The sequence below is a fragment of the Oncorhynchus kisutch genome, linkage group LG14, assembly GCF_002021735.2.
Source record: "Oncorhynchus kisutch isolate 150728-3 linkage group LG14, Okis_V2, whole genome shotgun sequence".
Taxonomy (NCBI): Eukaryota; Metazoa; Chordata; class Actinopteri; order Salmoniformes; family Salmonidae; genus Oncorhynchus; species Oncorhynchus kisutch.
The window spans coordinates 49,622,825-49,643,406 of record NC_034187.2 but is presented as its reverse complement, the minus strand read 5'-3'; the positions used below and the strand labels follow the sequence as shown (position 1 = coordinate 49,643,406).

The window sequence follows — 20,582 nt, the reverse complement described above, 5'->3', positions numbered from 1 at the left end:
CTAGGATGCTTCAGAGAGAAGAACAACAATCTCTGAGATTGGTCTCAGAAACACCTTAGCAGCTCCTTGCTTGACAATTTTTAGTTCTACTTTCCTAACCTTTTTGTCAGTACTGGGAAAGGTTTTTACCACAAGCCCGACTGGCCAGTCATTTCTGTGTGCCTGACTGTCTTTCAATAAGACAACATCTCCCACTTTTACATTTGGCTTTTCTGCTGTCCATTTTCTGCGTCTCTGCAGCGTTGTCAGGTACTCCTGTCTCCACCTTTTCCAAAAGGTGTCAGCGAGACACTGGACTTGCTTCCACTGTTTTCCATGAAGGTCGTTCATGCTGAAGTATCCAGAAGGGGCTGAGGTAGCGCTGGTCTTTTGTGTAAGTAACATTGAGGGTGTGAGAATGGTAGGCATGTCAGGGTCGGTTGATACTGACACTAAGGGTCTCGCATTGATTATTGCCATAACTTCAGACATAAGAGTGCTCAAGACCTCATGTGTGAGACGAGTGGAGCCCGTCTGAAACAGCATAGCATCAAGAATACGTCTGGCAACCCCAATGAGTCTCTCCCAAGAACCACCCATATGAGACGAGTGTGGAGGATTAAATATCCAAGTACATCCCTTATCTGAGAGGTATTTAGTCAGTTCTGAGTCATTTGTGTCGATACCCAGTTCCCTGCAGGCACCTATGAAGTTTGTACCTCGATCAGACCGTAGCACTTTTGCTGGACCACGGATAGCGAAAAAACGCCTCAGCGCGTTGATGAAGCTTGATGTGGACATGGATTCGATAAGCTCGATATGGACTGCTCTAGTAGACATACATGTAAAGAGCACCGCCCAGCGCTTGGAGTCTGCACTACCACCTCTAGTGCGACGAGTTATGACATTCCATGGTCCAAACACATCAAGTCCAACGCTGGTGAATGGTGGTTCAGATGTGAGTCTGTCTGCAGGCAAGTCAGCCATTTTTTGGTCAACTAACCTCCCTCTAACCTTGCGGCAGGTGACACACTTGTGAATGATACCAGAGACCAGACGTTTGCTCCCAATAATCCAGAAGCCTGCTGCTCGAATAGCTCCATCTGAAAAATGACGGCCTTGGTGAGCCACTTGCTCGTGATAATGTCTTACCAGCAGAGTGGCAACATGATGTGTCCGTGGGATGATGAGAGGATGTTTTTCGTCTTGTAACATGTCGGCGGAGGATAAGCGGCCTCCCACCCTCAGCAACCCATCCTCATCAATCACTGGGTTCAGCTTTTTGAGTGTACTTTGCTTTGGGAACTCTTTTCCTTTTTCAATGCATTTGAATTCCTCTCTGAAGGCTTCATGTTGCACACAGTGAATGATTGCTGTTTTGGCTTGTGACAACTCACTTGTACCGCATGGTTTATTACAGTCATGCCAGCCTCTGCAGCTGGTGTTGTCTGCACCTTCATGGAAGGATCTTGCAACATGAATGAGTCGTGCTGTTGCTCGATTGAGAGTTTTCCAGCTTGAGAACCTCTCAAAGCGATGAGAGCCGAGTTGAGCTCTAGAAACTTTAGAGGCAAAGACAGTGACGTCTGGTCGAATCTCTGCATCTGTGTGAGGCTCTACAAGGTCAAAATTGATGTTCTCAGGCTTACTCGAGTTTGTTTGGGTCAGGAACTGTGGACCTGAGAACCAACTAGTGTGTTTTAAGAGCGCAGCAAGTATGGGCCTGGTTGCATGGTCTGCTGGATTGCGATGGGTAGACTTCCTGATGCGAGTTATCCTATTGGCAACATAAACATAGAATCTTTTGGTGACATTGTGGATGTAACCGAGAACTATCTTACTGTCTGTGTAGAACTTGGCTGCATGTATATCAATGTCAATTTCGTCTTTGATCAGTTCATACATCTCAACAGCTAGCAAAGCCGCACACAGTTCTAGGCGTGGGATAGTGTGGGCCGGACGAGGGGCCAATTTTGATTTCCCCATGACAAATCCAACATGGCATTGACCTTCCGAGTCAATAACTCTCAGGTAGGCTACCGCTCCTATGGCTACTGTAGAGGCATCCGAGAAGATGTGTAGCTCTCTTCTTTGAGTGGTAGACAAGGAGACTGGGATGTAGGTCCGCTGAATATTCATATGTTCCAACTCCATCAAAGATTCCTTCCACATTTTCCATTCCTCTTCTTTTTCTGTGGGAAGAGGGGCATCCCACTCACTCTGATCAGAAGAGAGTTCTCTGATTAAGGCTTTACCTTGCATTGTTATTGGAGCCACGAACCCAAGGGGGTCATAAAGACTATTCACTGTGGACAGGATGCCTCTCCGCGTAAAAGGCTTCTCATTGTGGGACACCTGGAATGAGAAGCTGTCTGTTTCCAGGTTCTAGGAAAGTCAGACTCCGTTGAAAGGGGAGAGGATCCACTCCTAGGTCCAGATCTTTTAAGTCTTTCGCACGGTCCTCCATAGGGAAGGCTTCCATAACTGTTTTGCTATTGGATGCAATCTTGTGTAGTTTCATGTTGGACTCCGCCAACATTGCTTGTGTTTTTCTTAGAATGTTGACAGCTTCTTCTGTAGTAGCTACTGATGTCAGACCATCATCGACGTAGAAGTTCCTCACTACATATTGCTTGGGTTCTGACCCATGTTCCTTCTCACCCTGTAGCGCTGCTCGTCTCATGCAGTAGATGGCTACGGCTGGTGAAGGGCTGTTCCCAAATACATGCACTTTCATCCTGTACTCGGTTATGTTTCCATCTGGGTTGTTGTCTTCATACCAGAGAAACCTTAAGTAATCTCTGTGATCCTCACGTACACCAAAACAGTAAAACATGTGTTGCACATCTGCTGTTAGTGCAATGCAATCCTTGCGGAAACGCATTAGGAAACCCAAGAGTGTGTTGTTTAAGTCTGGACCACTGAGCAGAACATCGTTAAGTGACACGCCTTGACACTTAGCACCGGAGTCAAATACTACTCGTATTTGTTCAGGCTTTTGTGGATGGTAAACACCAAATATGGGCAGATACCAACGTTCTTCGTCTCCTTCTAGTGGCTGTGAAGGTTCGGCTTGGTCGTTATCCAGCATCTTTTGCATGAAGTCAATAAAATGACGCTTCATGTCAGGCTTTTTGTCTAAAGTCCTGCGAAGTGATGTGAGACGGTTCATGGCCTGCTCCCTGTTATTAGGAAGGCGACGTCTAGTGGGGCGAAAGGGTAGTGGAGCCACCCAGTTGTTTCCATCATCCTGGAAAACCTGTTTGTCCATAATGTCCAAGAAGGCTTTGTCCTCCACTGATGGTGCTGGTTTATCATCGTCTTGTGTTTTGTCGAACACGGAACATCCCAGGCTGTCTGTGTTCACAGTTGTGTTTGGATCTCTCAAGTGCACTGTAGAGGGAGAGATGTGTTTCTGAGCTACGCTGTTGTAGTTCTCTTTCACCTGGATGATGTCAGGGCAAGGGCTCAGATAGAATGTGCGACCATTTTGAAGTATGTTTGTCCTGAACACGTTAACATTGGCTGGTCGGTGAGCCGTTCCCAGACAGACCTCACCTACGATGACCCACCCGAGGTCGAGTCGCTGTGCATAAGGAGTGTCGTGGGGCCCATTGATTTGCTCTCGTACCTTGTGTACCCTTAAGATGTCTCGTCCTAAGAGCAGGAGGATGGGAGCGTCTGGGTCCACAGCTGGAATTCTGTCCATAACTGGTTGCAGATGGGGATGATGATACGCAATGTCGGGGGAGGGAATCTCCATCCTATCGTCTGGCATCATATCACACTCTATCAGGGTAGGGAGAGTGAGCTGCATGTGTCCATCTATAGACTCCACCATGAAGTTGACGGCTCTCCTGCCTGAAGTCTCTGTTACCCCAGAACACGTCTTCATGGTGTATGGAGCAGAGTTGTCATTGATGTTGAAGAGACTGAAAAACTCTGTCTTGGCCAGAGATTTGTTACTCTGTTCATCAAGCACTACATACATTTTGACAGCTTTCTCTCTTTTCCCAGCCGGATAAGCTTTGACTAGGCATATTTTTGAACATGATCTTGGATTGACTGCCTCACCACAGATCTCTGTACACTTTGAGGTGACAGATAGAAGAGCATCGTCACCCTGCTCCCCGCCATGCTCTGTCTCTGCTGTAGCGGTGTCTGTATTTGTAGGGGCTGGGCCTGGATGCAGAGCAGCAAGATGCCTGTCGCTGTCGCACTCAGAGCACTTGATTGAAACCTTACAGTCTTTAGCTCTGTGCTGAGTTGACTCACAACATCGGAAACAAATGCCATTGTCTTTGAGATATGATTTGCGCTCATCTAGAGTTTTGTATCTAAACCCACGACACCTTTTAAGAGGATGAGGCTTGTTATGTATTGGGCAGTGACGGTCAGGGTTTTCAACCTTTGTCTTGCTGGGTTTGGTTTGGTGGTCTGAGGCCTCAGATGACACATCTGTCTTGTATACAGTCACAGGTGTCTTGCTGCTGTACCTGGTAGGTTTCTCAGTTTTCATGGACACCTGGTTAGTTGAGGTGTAGAGGGTGAAGCTGGGGTCATTTCTAATTTTCGCCTGGTTCCTGATGAATCTCGAGAAGAACGAGAATGGTGGGAATGCTACCCAATAGTCCTCCTTATATTTGGATCCCTGTGCTATCCATTTTTCTTGTAAACTGAATGGAAGTTTCTCTACAATAGGGTTTACCCCCCGAGATGTGTCCAGATAAGCGAGGCCTGGAAGGTACCCTTCTACTTTAGCACACTCCAGTTCGAGAAGAATGTCACCTAGTTCTCTTAGTTTGTGATTGTCTTTGTTAGCCAGTTTTGGAAAATCATCAATTTTCATCAACAGTGCATTTTCGATCACTTCGGGTGTACCATAGCACTCTTCTAGTCGTTGCCAGACCATGTTAAGTCCTGCTGTTGCGTTGAAAATATGGACAGATCTAATTCTGTTTGCTTGCTCAGATGACTCTGCCCCTAGCCACTTGGTAATTAGATCTAACTCTTCCCTGGCTGATAAATTCAAATCTCTGATCGTATTGAGAAAGGATGCTTTCCATGCCCAATAATTTTCAGGGCGATCATCAAACTTCAGGAGTCCGGAACTCACCATCTCACGTCGTAGGAGGTACTTGGTGAGGTCTGGTGCCACTTGTGACTCAGGGAAGTTGTGTGTGTGTGACTGGAAGTGGGCTTGCTTTCCATTTCCACCATGCTGCTGTTCATTTCTTTTGAACGGAGAGTCTCTGCTCGTGTTCTGTTTGCTACTTTCTGGATTATGGCATGTAGCTGGGTCAACACTAAGCTCTTGTTTCTCCACTTCAAATGGAAGTTCAGCAAAGTAGGGCCTAGCATGTTGTTGCACATACTCACATGTACGTTGGACTGAACTTAAGGGCTGTGTCCCTGTGTCTAGTTCTTTGCGAAGCTCTCTGCGTTCTGATCCTACAACTTCTTCAAAGGCTGCAGCTTCAGCCAACGCAGCAGCAGCTGCTCTCTCAACTTGGAGAACATGTAAACTTGCCTCGAGGTCAGCTTTTTTCTTCAACAAGCTGGCCTCTATTTCTGCCTTTTGTTTCATCACAGAAGCTTCCTTCTCAGCATAAGAGACTTGTGCGCGTGCTGAGTCCGCCTTGGCGCGTGCTTTGATGGATGCAGAACTCGCGGTTGAGGATCTGCTTGACTGTTTTGATGACCTTGATCTTGTAGATTGAGACTTGGTCCCAATGTGCTGAAGAGGCTCTTCCATCTCTCTCTGTTGAACACCTGGCTCTGGTTGTTGCATCATAGACTCCTGGTCTTCCCTAGGAAGAGAGGCTTTGTTTGCTGATGAACGTAGAAACAAAACCACCGTGTGTGGTTATTTTTGAGCTTGAGCCCGATGTGATGATGTTTTTTCACTATTCTGTCCTTGAGTTGCGTTCCCATGCAAAACTAGACAGATAGCTAACAACTAAGTCTTCAATAAAACTCCCAAGGCGTGACTTTTCTTGAATGAATATATTGAAAACGTTTATGTTGTGAAACTGCAAAATACAGAAAAAGAATATACTTTAGTATTCAATTCACACCGACATACTGTAGCTGTACATTAAACATTTGAAGTTGCATAAATACAAAGCACGTGCTAAGGTACCATGCATCTGGCATGATGCCAAACCATATAGCTAATTGTTACTCATATGGTAATTGGTTCCTTTCATTACTCTAATGTACAAACATTTATGTAGAATAACAAAGCATATTACACTAGGAACAGTAACAAAACTACAGTATTGTATACTTTACAATTCGTTTGCATGACGCACGAGCAAAGTAATACAGCTAACGACATACATTTAAAGGCATTGCAATTTGTGAGTAAATGCAACCAATATTGATATGTAAGCAACTCTATCAATAACAAGATTATCATCATTAGCTAAATGCTTGAATCGAACTTACAAACAAATATTTCCAAGGCTGAAGCGTGACAAGAAATAACCGAAAGACCTGCACCGTAGCGTTGTTTGTAGCTGCTTCTTTGCGTGCAAAACTAATTCTGTACTTCCTGTTTGCGTCGTCTTTCTAAGTACCAGAAAGCGCCACTAGGGGGCAAATAACACCATTGAACACAATGAAAATCCAATTTAACCATTGTAATAAAATAATCTGTTACCTTCTAACAGGATGGCAGCACATGTGTTATTTCATAGTTTTGATGTCTTCACTATTATCCTACAATGTAAAAAATAAAGAAAAACCCTTGAATGAGTAGGTGTTCTAAAACTTTTGACCGGTAGGGTAAATTCACTGAAGAGGTAAGGGAGGAGGATGGTAAATCTGATCTGCATTACATACCAATACCAATTTGTATGCCTCCTTGTCTTTATACCTGCAGACACATACACAAACGTGAGCAGTTCTGTCATCTGCACCAATAAAGCTAGCCTTCAACATATTCTTACCTCTTTGTTGAATGATATCCATTGAATTGTGTCCATTTTCTGTTTTAGAAAGTTTCGCACAAATATGAAAAGATAGATGGTGTCATCAGAAAACAATATAATGTAGATCATACAAGGGACAAACCTTACCTTAAATTGAGGAGATCTTTACATTGTTCAGTTAAGTGCCTGCCCCTGCTGTCCTTTCAAATCCAAATGTTTCAGTTGGGAAATGAATTTCCTGCAAGTACCCACACCAACTAACGAGGTTCCTCGATGAACTCCACCTCCTATGGGTTCTTGGAAGAATATTTTGTGGAGATCATTGAGGGTCTAACTAAGAAGTACCCTTGTTGAACCCATCATTACTGTCACGCCCTGGTCTTAGTATTTTGTGTTTATATATTTATTTGGTCAGGCCAGGGTGTGACATGGGTTTATTTTGTGTTGTGTTTTTGTATTGGGGTTTTAGTAGGTATTGGGATTGTGGCTGAGTAGGGGTGTCTAGCATAGTCTATGGCTGCCTGAGGTTCTCAATCAGAGTCAGGTGATTCTTGTTGTCTCTGATTGGGAACCATATTTAGGTAGCCTGGGTTTCACTGTGTGTTTGTGGGTGATTGTCCCTGTCTCTGTGTTAGTGTTCACCAGACAGGCTGTATTAGGTTTTCACAATTCCGTTTGTTGTTTTGTATTGTTCGTTTTCATCATTCTTTAAAGATGTATCGAATTAACCACGCTGCATTTTGATCCGACTCTCCTTCGACGGAAGAAACCGTAACAATTACACCACTACATATCTGCCTGTGTGTGTCTCTTTACAGTCTGCATTGTTCCATGAGGTGTAGTTTTATCTGGGGAGGGGGTTAATCTAATTTTACTGCTTGCCTGAGTTACTTAATGTGGAATAGAGTTCCATGTAGTAATGGCTCTGTGTTCAGTCGTGGCCAAAAGTTTTGAGAATGACACAAATATTAATTTCCACAAAGTTTGCTGCTTCAGTGTCTATATATTTGTGTCAGATGTTACTATGGAATACTGAAGTATAATTACAAGTATTTCATAAGTGTCAAAGGCTTTTATTGACAATTACATGAAGTTGATGCAAAAAGTCAATATTTGCTGTGTTGACCCTTTTTCAAGACCTCTGCAATCAGCCCTGGCATGCTGTCAATTCATTTCTGGGCCACATCCTGACTGATGGCAGCCCATTGTTACTTAATCAATGCTTGGAGTTTGTCAGAATTTGTGGGTTTTCGTTTGTCCACCCACCCTCTTGAGGATTGACCACAAGTTCTCAATGGGATTAAGGTCTGGGGAGTTTCCTAGCCATGGAACCAAAATATCTATGTTTTGTTCCCCAAGCCACTTAGTTATCACTTTTGCCTTATGGCAAGGTGCTCCATGCTGGAAAAGGCATTGTTCATCACCAAACTGTTCCTGGATGGTTGGGAGAAGTTCCTCTCGGAAGATGTGTTGGTACCATTCTTTATTCATGGCTGTGTTCTTAGGCAAAATGGTGAGTGTGCCCACTCCCTTGGCTGAGAAGCAACCCCACACTTGAATAGTCTCAGGATGCTTTACTGTTGGCATGACACAGAACCGATGGTAGTACTCACCTTGTCTTCTCCAGACAAGCTTTTTGCCAGATGCCCCAAACAATCGGAAAGGGGATTCATCAGAGAAAATGACTTTACCCCAGTCCTCAGCAGTCCAATCCCTGTACCTTATGCAGAATATCAGTCTGTCCCTGATGTTTTTCCTGGAGAGAGGTGACTTCTTTCCTGCCCATCTTGACACCAGGCCATCCTCCAAAAGTATTTGCCTCACTTCCTGAGCAAGCTCTGTACTGGTGGTGCCCCGATCCAGCAGCTGAATCAACTTTAGGAGATGGTCCTGGTGCTTGCTGGACTTTCTTGGGTGCCCTGAAGCCTTCTTCACAACAATTGAAAATGTGTTCTGATTTTGGGGACTGTGACGAGACCCTTGTTGGCATGTCTTGTGGGGTATGCATGGATGTCTGAGCTGTGTGCTAGTCATTTAAACAGACAGCTTGTTGCTTTCAACATGTCAATGCCTACCACAAGGACAAGTAGTGATGATGTCAATATCTCCTCTACTTTGACCCAGGAGAGAATGATATGCATGTCATTTATGTTAGCTCTTTGTGTACATTTAAGGGCCAGCCGTGCACCACCCACACTCCATCCTCCCTACCACTCAGCCTTCCTGTCTCCCATCATCAATGTGCTCCTTTTTTCTCTGGCGTTGTAACAGAGTCCCCCAGTCTGTTTCCTGTTGTGTGTGGCAGTTGCCAGGTAATGAAGGCAGGCCTCCAGTGGAGATGGAGTTTCCTAAAGCAGCAATTCCCCCAAGGCTGAGAGCACTCACAGTGAGTGGGGTTCAGCTTATAGGGCTAATGGGCCCCAAAGCCAGCATGAAGCCCAGACACAACACTGACCAACAGTTCGCTAACGTGGCACCAAAAACAATCTCCACTAAACACAGAGCATGCGTGAGCATTTTATTATGTGTTTGCAGATCTTCCTTGAGGACAGAGTATAGTGGAAATACTGTGGAGACATCTTTTAACCAGAAGACCGGCCATTATGGCTGGTCATTTTATTTGCATTGGTCACTCCTACTTAAACAGGGTGCACTGGAATTCCAGAACAAACCCAGTCAAATGTAATTAGGCTAGAGAAGCCGTTTGGCCATTTATTAACAAGATACAGTAGCATAATAGCATAATGGTAGATCTTTCATATAAAAATCATATAAAAATCTGAAAATGTTGTAGAAAATACAAATGACAAAATGTTCTTCCACACAGCTAACATTTCTGTGATATAAATGTTTTAGTGTTCCACCCAAGGGATGGCTAACATAATTTTGTCAAGAAATGTCAAATAGATACATGATCCTGCAGCATTTAAAATTATCTCATTCACAACCATCAAACAGAAAATAGACCTGACATATTGATTACGTGAATTTACTGTCAAATCTGATTTTGACACTGATTACAGCTCTTTGATAAATTGCTCAAATGCTCCCTTAGTCTGTGCTGACCAATTACTGATGCTCCGTAGGATCTTCTATTTCATTCTAATGAAGGTAACTCTATTATTGAGTGTAATGGGCTTACAGTAGCTTTGACATAGGGCACTCACCTGTACATTTTCCACCTGTGTACATTTTCCACAACAGAAATCATTTTATTTGTCACGTGTCGAATACAACAGGTGAAATGCTTATTTAAAAGCCCTTAACCAACAATGCAGTTCAATAAATAGAGTTAGGAAAATATTTACTAAATAAACTAAAGTAAAAAACAAAATAAAAAGTAACACAATAAAATAACAATACCGAGGCTATATACAGGGGATACCCGTACCGAGTCAATGTGTGGGGGTACAGGTTAGTCGAGGTAATTTGTACATGTAGGTAGGGGTGAAGTGACTATGCATAGATAATAAACACTGAGTAGTAGCAGTGTAAATAGTCTGCGTGGCCATTTTATTAATTGTTCAGCAGTTTTATGGCTTGGGGGTAGAAGCTGGAGCCTTTTGGACCTAGACTTTGCACTCCGGTACCGCTTGCCGTGTGGTAGCAGAGAGAACAGTCTATGACTTGGATGACTGGAGTCTTTGACAATTTTTGGGGCCTTCCTCTGACAACACCTAGTATATAGATCCTGGATGGCAGGAAGCTTGGCCCCAGTGATGTACTGGGCCGTAACACACTACCCTCTGTAGTGCCATACATTTGGATGACGAACAGTTGCCATACCAGGCGGTGATGCAACCGGTCATGATGCTCTCGATTGTGAGGCTGTATAACTTTTTGAGCATTTGGGGACACATGCAAAAAATGTCAGTCTCCTGAGGGGAAAAGATGCCTTCGTGCCTTCTTCATGAATGTCTTAGTGTGACTAGACCATGATAGTTTGTTGGTGATGTGGACACCAAGGAACTTGAAACTCTCAACCCACTCGACTACAGCCCCGTCGATGTGAATGAGGGCATGTTCGGCCCCCCTTTTTCTGTAGTCCACGATCATCTCCTTTGTCTTGCTCACGTTGAGGGAGAGGTTGTTGTCCTGGCACCACATGGGTGATCTTAAATCCCTATAGGCTGTCTCATCGTTGTTGTTGTGTGGTCAGCAAACTTAATGATGGTGTTGGAGGTGTGCTTGGCCACGCAGTTGTGGTTGAAAAGGGAGTACTGGAGTGGACTAAGCACACACCCCTGAGGGGCCCCCGTGTTGAGGATCAGAGTGGCAGATGTGTTGTTGCCTACCCTTACTACCATCAGGAAGTCAAGATCCAGTTGCAGAGGGAGGTGTTTAGTCCCAGGGTCCTTAGCTTAGTTTTAGAACCAGGAACAGATATAGCCCTTGGTTCACTCCAGACCTGACTGCCCTTGACAAGCACAAACACTTCCTGTGGCGTACTGCTTTAGCATCGAATAGCCCCAGTGAAATGAAACTTTTCAGGAAGTTATGAACCAATTTACACAGGCAGTTAGGAAAGCAAAGGTTAGCTTTTTCAAACAGAAAGTTGCATCATGCAGCACAAACTCCAAAAAGTTCTGTGACACTGTAAAGTCCATAGAGAATAAGAGCACCTCCTCCCAGCTGACCACTGCACTGAGGCTAGGAAACACTGTCACCACCTATAAATCGAGGATAATTGAGAATTTCAATAAGCATTTTTCTACGGCTGGCCATGCTTTCCACCTGGCCACCATCTGGACCCCTATAAATCAGCTGGGCTAGACAATCTGGACCCTCTTTCTAAAATTATCCACCGCAATTGTTGCAAGCCCTATTGCTAGCCTGTTCAACCTCTCTTTCGTATCGTCTGAGATCCCCAAAGATTGGAAAGCTGCCGCGGTCATTCCCCTCTTCAAAGGGGGAGACACTCTAGACCCAAACTGTTACAGACCTATATCTATCCTACCCTGCCCTTCTAAGGTCTTCGAAAGCCAAGTTAACAAACAGATCACCGACCATTTCGAATCCCACCGTACCTTCTCCGCTATGCAATCTGGTTTCCAAGCTGGTCATGGGTGCACCTCAGCCACGCTCAAACTACTAAACAATATCATAACCGCCATCGATAAAATACAGTACTGTGCAGCCATATTCATCGATTTGGCCAAGGCTTTCGACTCTGTCAATCACCACATTCTTATCAGCAGACTCAACCGCCTTGGTTTCTTAAATGACTGCCTCGTCTGGTTCACCAATTACTTCTAAGACAGAGTTCAGTGTGTCAAATCGAAGGGACTGTTGTCCGGAACTCTGGCAGTCTTTAAGAGGGTGCCACAGTGTTCAATTCTCGGGCCGACTCTTTTCTCTGTATACATCAATGTTGTCGCTCTTGCTGCTGGTGATTCTCTGATCCACCTCAAACCAGATGACACTATTCTGTATACTTCTGGCCCTTCTTTGGACACTGTGTTAACTAACCTCCAGATGAGCTTCAATGCCTTTACAACTCTCCTTCCCTGGCCTCCAACTGCTCTTAAATGCAAGTAAAACTAAATGCATGCTCTTCAACCGATCGCTGCTCTCACCCTCAACGCCCATCCAGCATCACTACTCTGTGCGGTTCTAACTTAGAATATGTGGACATTTACAAATACCTAGGTGTTTGGTTAGACTGTAAACTCTTTTTCCAGACTTACATTAAGCAGTGTGGGCAGTGTGGAGCAGTGTGGAGTGCGATTGAGTTTGCGTCATCTGTGGATCTTTTGGGTTGGTATGCGAATTGTAGTGGGTTTCCGGAATGATGAGCGATGGCCAGCCTTTCAAAGCACTTCGGGGCGGTAGTCATTTAGGCAGACTACTTTCACTTTCTTGAGCACAGGGACTATGGTGGTCTGCTTGAAACATGTACGTATTACAGACTTTGTCAGGGAGAGGTTGACCAGTAGACATCCTGGTAATCCGTCTGGCCCCGCGGCCTTGTTGACCTGTTGAATGTTGACCTGTTTTAAGGTCTTGCTCACTCACATCGGCTGGCTACGGAGAGCTTGATCACACAGTCGTCCGGAACAGCTGGTGCTCTCATGCATGCTTCAGTGTTGCTTGCCTCGAAGCGAGCATAAATGGCATTTAGCTCGTGCCACTGGGAAACTCGCAGCTGGGTTTCCCTTTGTGGTCTGTAATAGTTTCCAAGCCCTGCCACATCCTACACGCGTCAGAACCGGTGTAGTAGGACTCAATCTTAGTCCTGTATTGACGCTTTGACTGTTTGATGAATCGTGAGGGCATAGCGGGATTTCTTATGTGTCCAGGTTAATCAAATAAAATCAAAGTTTATTTGTCACGTGCACCGAATACAACAGGTGTAGACCTTACAGTGAAATGCTTACTTACAGGCTCTAACCAATAGTGCGAAAAAAAGGTGTGTGTGTGTGTGTGTTTTAGTGTGTGTGTGTGTGGGTGTGTGTGTGTGTGTGTGTGTAGGTAAGTAAAGAAATAAAACAACAGTAAAAAGAAAATAACAGTAGCAAGGCTAATTAAAAGAAAATAACAGTAGCAAGGCTATATACAGACACCGGTTAGTCAGGCTTATTGAGGTAGTATGTACATGTAGGTAAGTGACTTTGCGTATCCCGCTCCTTGAAAATGTCAGCTCTAGCCTTTAGCTCAGTGCGAATGTTGCCTGTAATCCATGGCTGCTGGTTGGGAGATGTACATATGGTCACTGTATGGACGACATCATCGATGCACTTATTGATGAAGGTTAGTCAGATTATCTGGAGGTGCCTAAGGAGGAATAGATGAGCCCACAGACTAACATGAGGCAACCTGATAGGCCCATACCACAAAGATAGTTGCAGAACTAATTTTCATTTGCAATTGCTTCATCCCACAAGCCATGGTTTAGAATGGCCCGTTGCAGGATGAAGCAAACACTTCAAATGTGTAATCAAACGAATATACTCTACAAGACTTGATTCTTAACCAACCTTCTTAGATTCAGCATACCACCCTGCATCCCGCTGCTGGCTGAAGCTAAGCAGGGTGGATCCTGCTCGGTCCCTGGATGGGAGAGCAGATGCTGCTGGATGTGGTTTGGAGGGCCAGTAGGAGGCACTCTTTGCTCTGGTCTAAAAATATACATCCCAATGCCCCAGGGCAGCAATTGAGGCCATTACCCTGTGTAGGGTGCAGTCTTCAGCTGGAACTTTAAACGGGTGTCCTAACTCTCTGTGGTCACTAAAGATCCCATGGTACTCGTCATAAGAGTAGGGGTGTTAACCCCGCTGTCCTGGTGAAGTGTCCAATCCGATCATAATGTCCACCTCATCATCCCCAGCTTCCAATTGGCTCATTCCTCTCCCTTGTAACTATTACCTGAATTAATAAAATATTCAGTGTCAGGTCTTTGCCACCATCTTGTGGTCAACAATTATTCTCCCGCTGCATGAATACAAACAATACTGGGGGTTACCAGTATTATAAACAAAGACAAACTAGCTACTGTACTTTCTAAACTCTGATATAACATTTACCACTCAAATCAGAAACAATTTAACCAGAAGAGATTAATTGAACTATAAAACACCTACTTGAGTTCCTTGAGCATGCCTTTGGGGAATCCTTTTTAAGCAATCACAACATATGATACTATTATTTGTTAAAATGTCAGTTTATTGCATTAATCAATGGTAATACCATAATTAGTCATACTTTTAGTAATTGCAGTCTGTGGCATGGAACGCAAGTCCTCAACAGATTAAACACGTATAACACCATACAAACAGAGCACAAGTATCAACAGAAAACACATTGTCAGACGATTGGGATCAAGTTACCAACTTCTATTAAAGTGACACAGCCATGTCCATTCGTCCTTCATAAATAAACATAACAGCCATGTCTGCCTCATGCAGCATTGCCATGTACAGTACATATGGTTGCCACATTTCTATTCAGATTATTCAGGAATGATTTACCTGAGTTCAACTTACTGTACAGACAAAAACAATCAGGAAAAGAGATGTGGGAGAATGATGATACATTTATTAAATTGTGTTTGGATTAGGAACCTATATCTAAACGCAAACACACATGACAAGGATGATACAACTTATTCCTACAAACCGCTGTCAGGCTTTGTCTTTGCATCCGTAGGTAGTTTCATCTCAAGCCCAGAAGACATGATCAGAGCTTAATAAAGAAACTGTCAAATTAGTAATTGTCAGAGGATGACTACAAAACTACAGCCTTAATATTCCGTGGTTGTTTGTGATTGAGAGAGAACAGTATTGTCATTGTAAAACATTGTCAGAAGTGAGTGGTTACAGCAAGGTAGATCCCCTGTGGTCAAACTGCTGCCCCAGGAGATCTTCCAAAGAAGAGACAGAACACTCTAGCTAATCCTCTGATTGACATCAGGATTTATGAGAGACGATATCAAAACGCAACAATCAAAACAATGAGGCACAAAAGCGCTATGGCATAATACACCGCTCAAGAACAGGATGCACAGAACACAATTGGCGAAATCAAAGTAACTATGGAGTGCTGGTTTCATACTATGAGGTAGTTTATATGATATTCAACTTCTTTTACTTAATGTAAAGGACTTGTACAAAGATGGAACATCCTAAGCCAGTTGGGTGTTGTTCCCAGAACAAATGATTTGGGAAATGTAGCTAATTTTGGTTAATGTACTATGTTTTACCAGCTAGGCTAGTTGAGAACAAGTTCTCATTTGCAACTGCGACCTGGCCAAGATAAAGCGTAGCAATTTTACACATACAACAACACAGAGTTACACATGGAATAAACAAAAACACACAGTCAATAATACAGTAGAACAAAAGAAAACAAAAAGTCAATATACAGTGAGTGCAAATGAGGTAAGTTAAGGAAATAAATAGGCCATGGTGGCGAAGTAATTACAATATAGCAATTAAACACTGGAAAGGTAGATCGGCAGAAGATGAATTTGCAAGTAGAGATACTGGGGTGCAAAGGAGCAAAATAAATAAATAAATAAATAAATACCAGTATGGGGATGAGGTAGGTAGATGGGCTGTTTACAGATGGGCTATGTACAGGTGCAGTGATCTGTAAGCTGCTCTGACAGCTGGTGCTTAACGCTAGTGAGGGAGATGTGAGTCTCCAGCTTCAGAGATTTTTGCAATTCGTTCCAGTCATGGAATTTTCCCTAGGTAAGTACAGTTAAGTGTCAGGGTACAGTAGTAAACGCTGTACATGTTAAGTTGGTATTTACAGTGCTTGGGAATCACAACACAAATAGAAATCCAAATTAAACCATCATACTAGTATCTCTACTCAGTAATGTTCAATGTAATAAAAAAAACATACAAAAAGTTAAATGCGGAAGGCATTTACTTATGAATGCCTTCGACTTATAATTTTTTTTAAACAGAAGGCAAATTGACCCAAACGATCCTGTCCAGTGCATCAAAGGGCAATTTGTTCTGTTTTTACATCTTCCCTCAGTCCCTTTTTGGTTTTGTGCTTACACAGTCTTTTCAAGTATTACCACATTCCAGTGACAAATTCAGAACATTTTCTCATCATGTTTTTGCTTCTAGTGGTTCCTTGACCTCTTTAGTTTCGCTTTACTGTGGATCAGAAAGAAGCGCTGAAAAGAAGGATTGTAGAGAGACTAAGAAAAATTATTTGAGGAAGCGTGTAAGTAGGACAGAGCTTAAAATGGCTATGAGGACAGCTTAGAGTAGCTGGGTGGTGAGAACTTGCGCTTCAGGTATTTGATGATATAGAGAGGAAGACAGCTGACGACGGGGATCACTGACAGCTTCCACAGGAAGGCTGGCGTTGTGATGAAGGCCAGGTCTGGGTGAAAAAACAACACAGGTTAGAAATCTGTCCAGATATCAGCACATTCAATGGTTGCTGATAATGGTCCTCTGAAAGATACTAACATGTTGATATACATTATTTTGTTATAACTTACAATACCGTTCAAAAGTTTGGAGTCACTTAGAAATGTCCTTGTTATTGAAAGAAATGCAAAAGAATTTGTCCATCAAAATAACTGAAAATTGATCAGAAATACAGTGTAGACATTGTTAATGTTGTAAATGACTGTCGTAGCTGGAAATGTCTGATTTCTTTATGGAATATCTGCATAGGTGTACAGAGGACCATTATCAGCAACCATCCCTCCTGTGTTGCAATGGAATATTGTGTTAGCTAATCCAAGTTTATCAATTTAAAAGGCTAATTGATCATTAGAAAAGCCTTTGCACAGCTGAAAACTGTTGTTCTGATTAAAGAAGCAATAAAACTGGCCTCCTTTAGACTAGTTGAGTATCTGGAGCATCAGCATTTGCGCGTTCGATTACAGGCTCAAAATGGCCAGAAACAAATAATTTTCTTCTGAAACTCGTCAGTCTATTCTTGTTCTGAGAAATGAAGGCTATCCATGCGAGAAATTGCCAAGATACTGAAGATCTCGTATAACGCTGTGACCTACTCCCTTCACAGAACAGAGCAAACTGGCTCTAACAAGAATAGAAAGAGGAGTGGGAGGCCCCGGTGCACAACTGTGCAAGAAGACAAGTACATTAGAGTGTCTAGTTTGAGAAACAGACGCCTCACAATTCTTCAACTGGCAGCTTCATTAAATAGTACCCGCAAACAACAGTCTCAAAGTCAACAGTGAAGAGGCGACTCCGGGATGCTAGCCTTCTAGGCAGAGTTGCAAAGAAAAAGCAATATCTCAGAATGGCCAATAACAATAACATATGAAGATGGGCAAAAGAACACAGACACTGGACAGAGGAACTCCACCTAGAAGGCCAGCATACCGGAGTCGCCTCTTCACTGTTGACATTGAGACTGGTGTGCCATTCAAATTAGCGGACTCAGCTATTTCAGCCATACCCGCTGCTGACAAGTGTATAAAAGCGAGCACACAGCCATGAAATCTCCATAGACAAACATTGGCAGTAGAACACAGTGGAAAAAGTAGCCAAATGTCATACTTGAGTAAAAGTAAAGATACCTTAATAAAAAATTACTCAAGTAAAAGTCACACAGTAAAATACTACTTGAGCAAAAGTCTAAAAGTATTTGATTTTAAATAATACTTAAGTTTCAAAAGTAAAAGTCATTTCAAATTGCTTGTATTAAGCAAACCAGACAGCACAATTTTCTTGTTGTAAATTGTTTACGGATAGCCAGGGGCACTCCAGTCTCAACACGCAGACAAAATTGACAAACTAAGCATTTGTGTTTAGTGGGTCTGCCAGATCAGAGGCAGTAGGGATGACCAGGGATGTTCTCTTGATAAGTGAGTGAATTGGACTATTTTTTACCTTAAATATGTAACGAGTACTTTTTTTGTGTCAGGTTAAATGTATGAAGTAAAAATTATTTTATTTAGGAATGTAGTAAATTGAAAGTTGTAAAAAATATAAATAGTAAAGTAAAGATACCCCCCAAAACTACTTAAGTAGTCGTATAAAGTATTTTTACTTTAGTACTTTACACCACTGGTAGAATGGCCTTACTGAGAGCTCAGCGACTTTCAATGTGGCACCATCATAGGATGCCACATTTCCAACAAGTAGGTTCATAACATTTCTGCCCTGGTCAACTGTAAGTGCTGTTATTGTGAAGTGGAAACGTCTAGGAGAAACAACAGCTCAGCCGTTAAGTAGTAGGCCACACAAACTCACAGAACGGGACCACCAGGAGCTGAAGTGCATAAAAATAGTCTGTCCTCAATTGCAACACTCACTACCAAGTTCCAAACTACCAAGGTCAGCACAAGAACTGTTCATCGGGAGCTTCATGAAATGGGTTTCCATGACCGAGCAGCCACACACAAGCCTAAGATCACAATGCGCAATGCCAAGCGTTGGCTGGAGTGGTGTAAAACGTGCCGCCATTGGACTCTGGAGTAGTGGAAATGTGTTCTCTGGAGTGATGAATAACACTTCAACATCTGGCAGGCTGAAGGACAAATCTGGGTTTGGCGGATGCCAGGAGAACACTACCTGCCCGAATGCATATTGCCAACTATAAAGTTTGGTGAAGGAGGGCATCCGAGGACACGCCCTGTCCGGGGGTGTCCTCGGATGGGTCCACAGTGTCTCCTGACCCCTCCTGTCTCAGCCTCCAGTATTTATGCTGCAGTAGTTTATGTGTCGGGGGTCTAAGGTCAGTTTGTTATATCTGGAGTACTTCTCCTGTCCTATTCGGTGTCCTATGTGAATCTAAGTGTGCGTTCTCTAATTCTCTCCTTCTCTCTCTCGGAGGACCTGAGCCCTAGGACCATGCCCCAGGATTACCTGACATGATGACTCCTTGCTGTCCCCAGTCCACCTGGCCGTGCTGCTGCTCCAGTTTCAACTGTTCTGCCTTCTTATTATTCGAACATGCTGATCATTTATGAACATTTGAACATCTTGGCCATGTTCTGTTTTAATCTCCACCCGGCACAGCCAGAAGAGGACTGGCCACCCCACATATGCTCTCTCTAATTCTCTCTTTTTTTTCTCTCTCTCTCTCGGAGGACCTGAGCCCTAGGACCATGCCCCAGGACTACCTGACATGATGACTCCTTGCTGTCCCCAGTCCATCTGACTGTGCTGCTGCTCCAGTTTCAACTGTTCTGCCTTATTATTATACGACCATGCTGGTCATTTATGAACATTTGAACATCTTGGCCATGTTCTGTTATAATCTCCACCCGGCACAGCCAGAAGAGGACTGGCCACCCCAACCTCTCTAGGTTTCTTCCTAGGTTTTGGCCTTTCTAGGGAGTTTTTCCTAGCCACCGTGCTTCTACACCTGCATTGCTTGCTGTTTGGGGTTTTAGGCTGGGTTTCTATACAGCACTTTGAGATATCAGCTGATGTACGAAGGGCTATATAAATACATTTGATTTGATTTTGATTTGATTTGGTCTGGGGCTGTTTTTCATGGCTCTGGCCCATTAGTTCCAGTCAAGGGAAATCTTAACACTACAGCATACAATGACAATCTAGACGATTCTGTGCTTCCTTTGTGGCAACAATTTGGGGAAGGCCCTTTCCTGTTTCAGCATGACAATGCCCCCGTGCACAAAGCGAGGTCCATACAGAAATGGTTTGTTGAAGATCGGTGTGGAAGAACTTGCCTGGCCTGCACAGAGCCCTGACCTCAACTCCATTAAACATCTTTGGGATCAATTGGAATTCCCACTGCAAGCCAGGCCTAAACGGGCAGCATCAGTGACGACCTCACTAATGCTCATGTGGCTGAATGTAAGTCTCTGCAGCAATGTTCCAACATCTAGTAGAAAGCCTTCTCAGAAGAGTTGAGGCAGTTATAGCAGCAAATGGGGGACCATCTCCATATTAATGCTTTTGGAATTAGATGTTAGACAAGCAGGTGTCCACATACTTTTGGTCATGTTGTGTATATGTCACATTAAATAGGGCTGCAAAAGACATGGTCAGAGTATGGTCACAGCAGTCACAGCATAGTCAAAAGCAGTGATGAGAGGAAAGGTTGAAAAGGAGGTGGAACAGAAGATAGGTAGCGTTTCCACAGTGCTGTACAGCTACCCAGAAAAGCTCCAAAGGACACCCTGCCTATGCCTGTCCCAAGGCCACGTACAATAGAAAAAGAGAGGACAAGTAGCAGAGAGAAAGCGAGAGAGAAAGA

The 20,582-nt window shown here is 43.5% G+C and overlaps 1 protein-coding gene, 1 long non-coding RNA gene and 1 pseudogene across 2 annotated transcripts; all 3 read right to left on the bottom strand.

Annotated features, from left to right (window-relative positions):
- LOC116353456 (uncharacterized) lies at window positions 1-2,151 on the bottom strand. The gene has a single exon (XM_031789218.1). It carries the CDS (start codon window positions 2,149-2,151, stop codon window positions 1-3), a length of 2,151 nt encoding a protein of 716 aa, XP_031645078.1.
- Window positions 2,152-5,974: 3,823 nt separating this feature from the next.
- Window positions 5,975-6,618, bottom strand: LOC116353287 (uncharacterized). The gene is made up of 2 exons (XR_004202625.1): window positions 6,430-6,618; window positions 5,975-6,011 (listed from the first exon to the last, which is right to left on the bottom strand). It is a non-coding gene; the product is annotated as an uncharacterized LOC116353287 (long non-coding RNA).
- A 9,408-nt stretch (window positions 6,619-16,026) lies between these two features.
- LOC109904479 (probable phospholipid-transporting ATPase IIB) overlaps window positions 16,027-20,582 on the bottom strand; it is a 55,797-nt pseudogene continuing 51,241 nt past the window's right edge.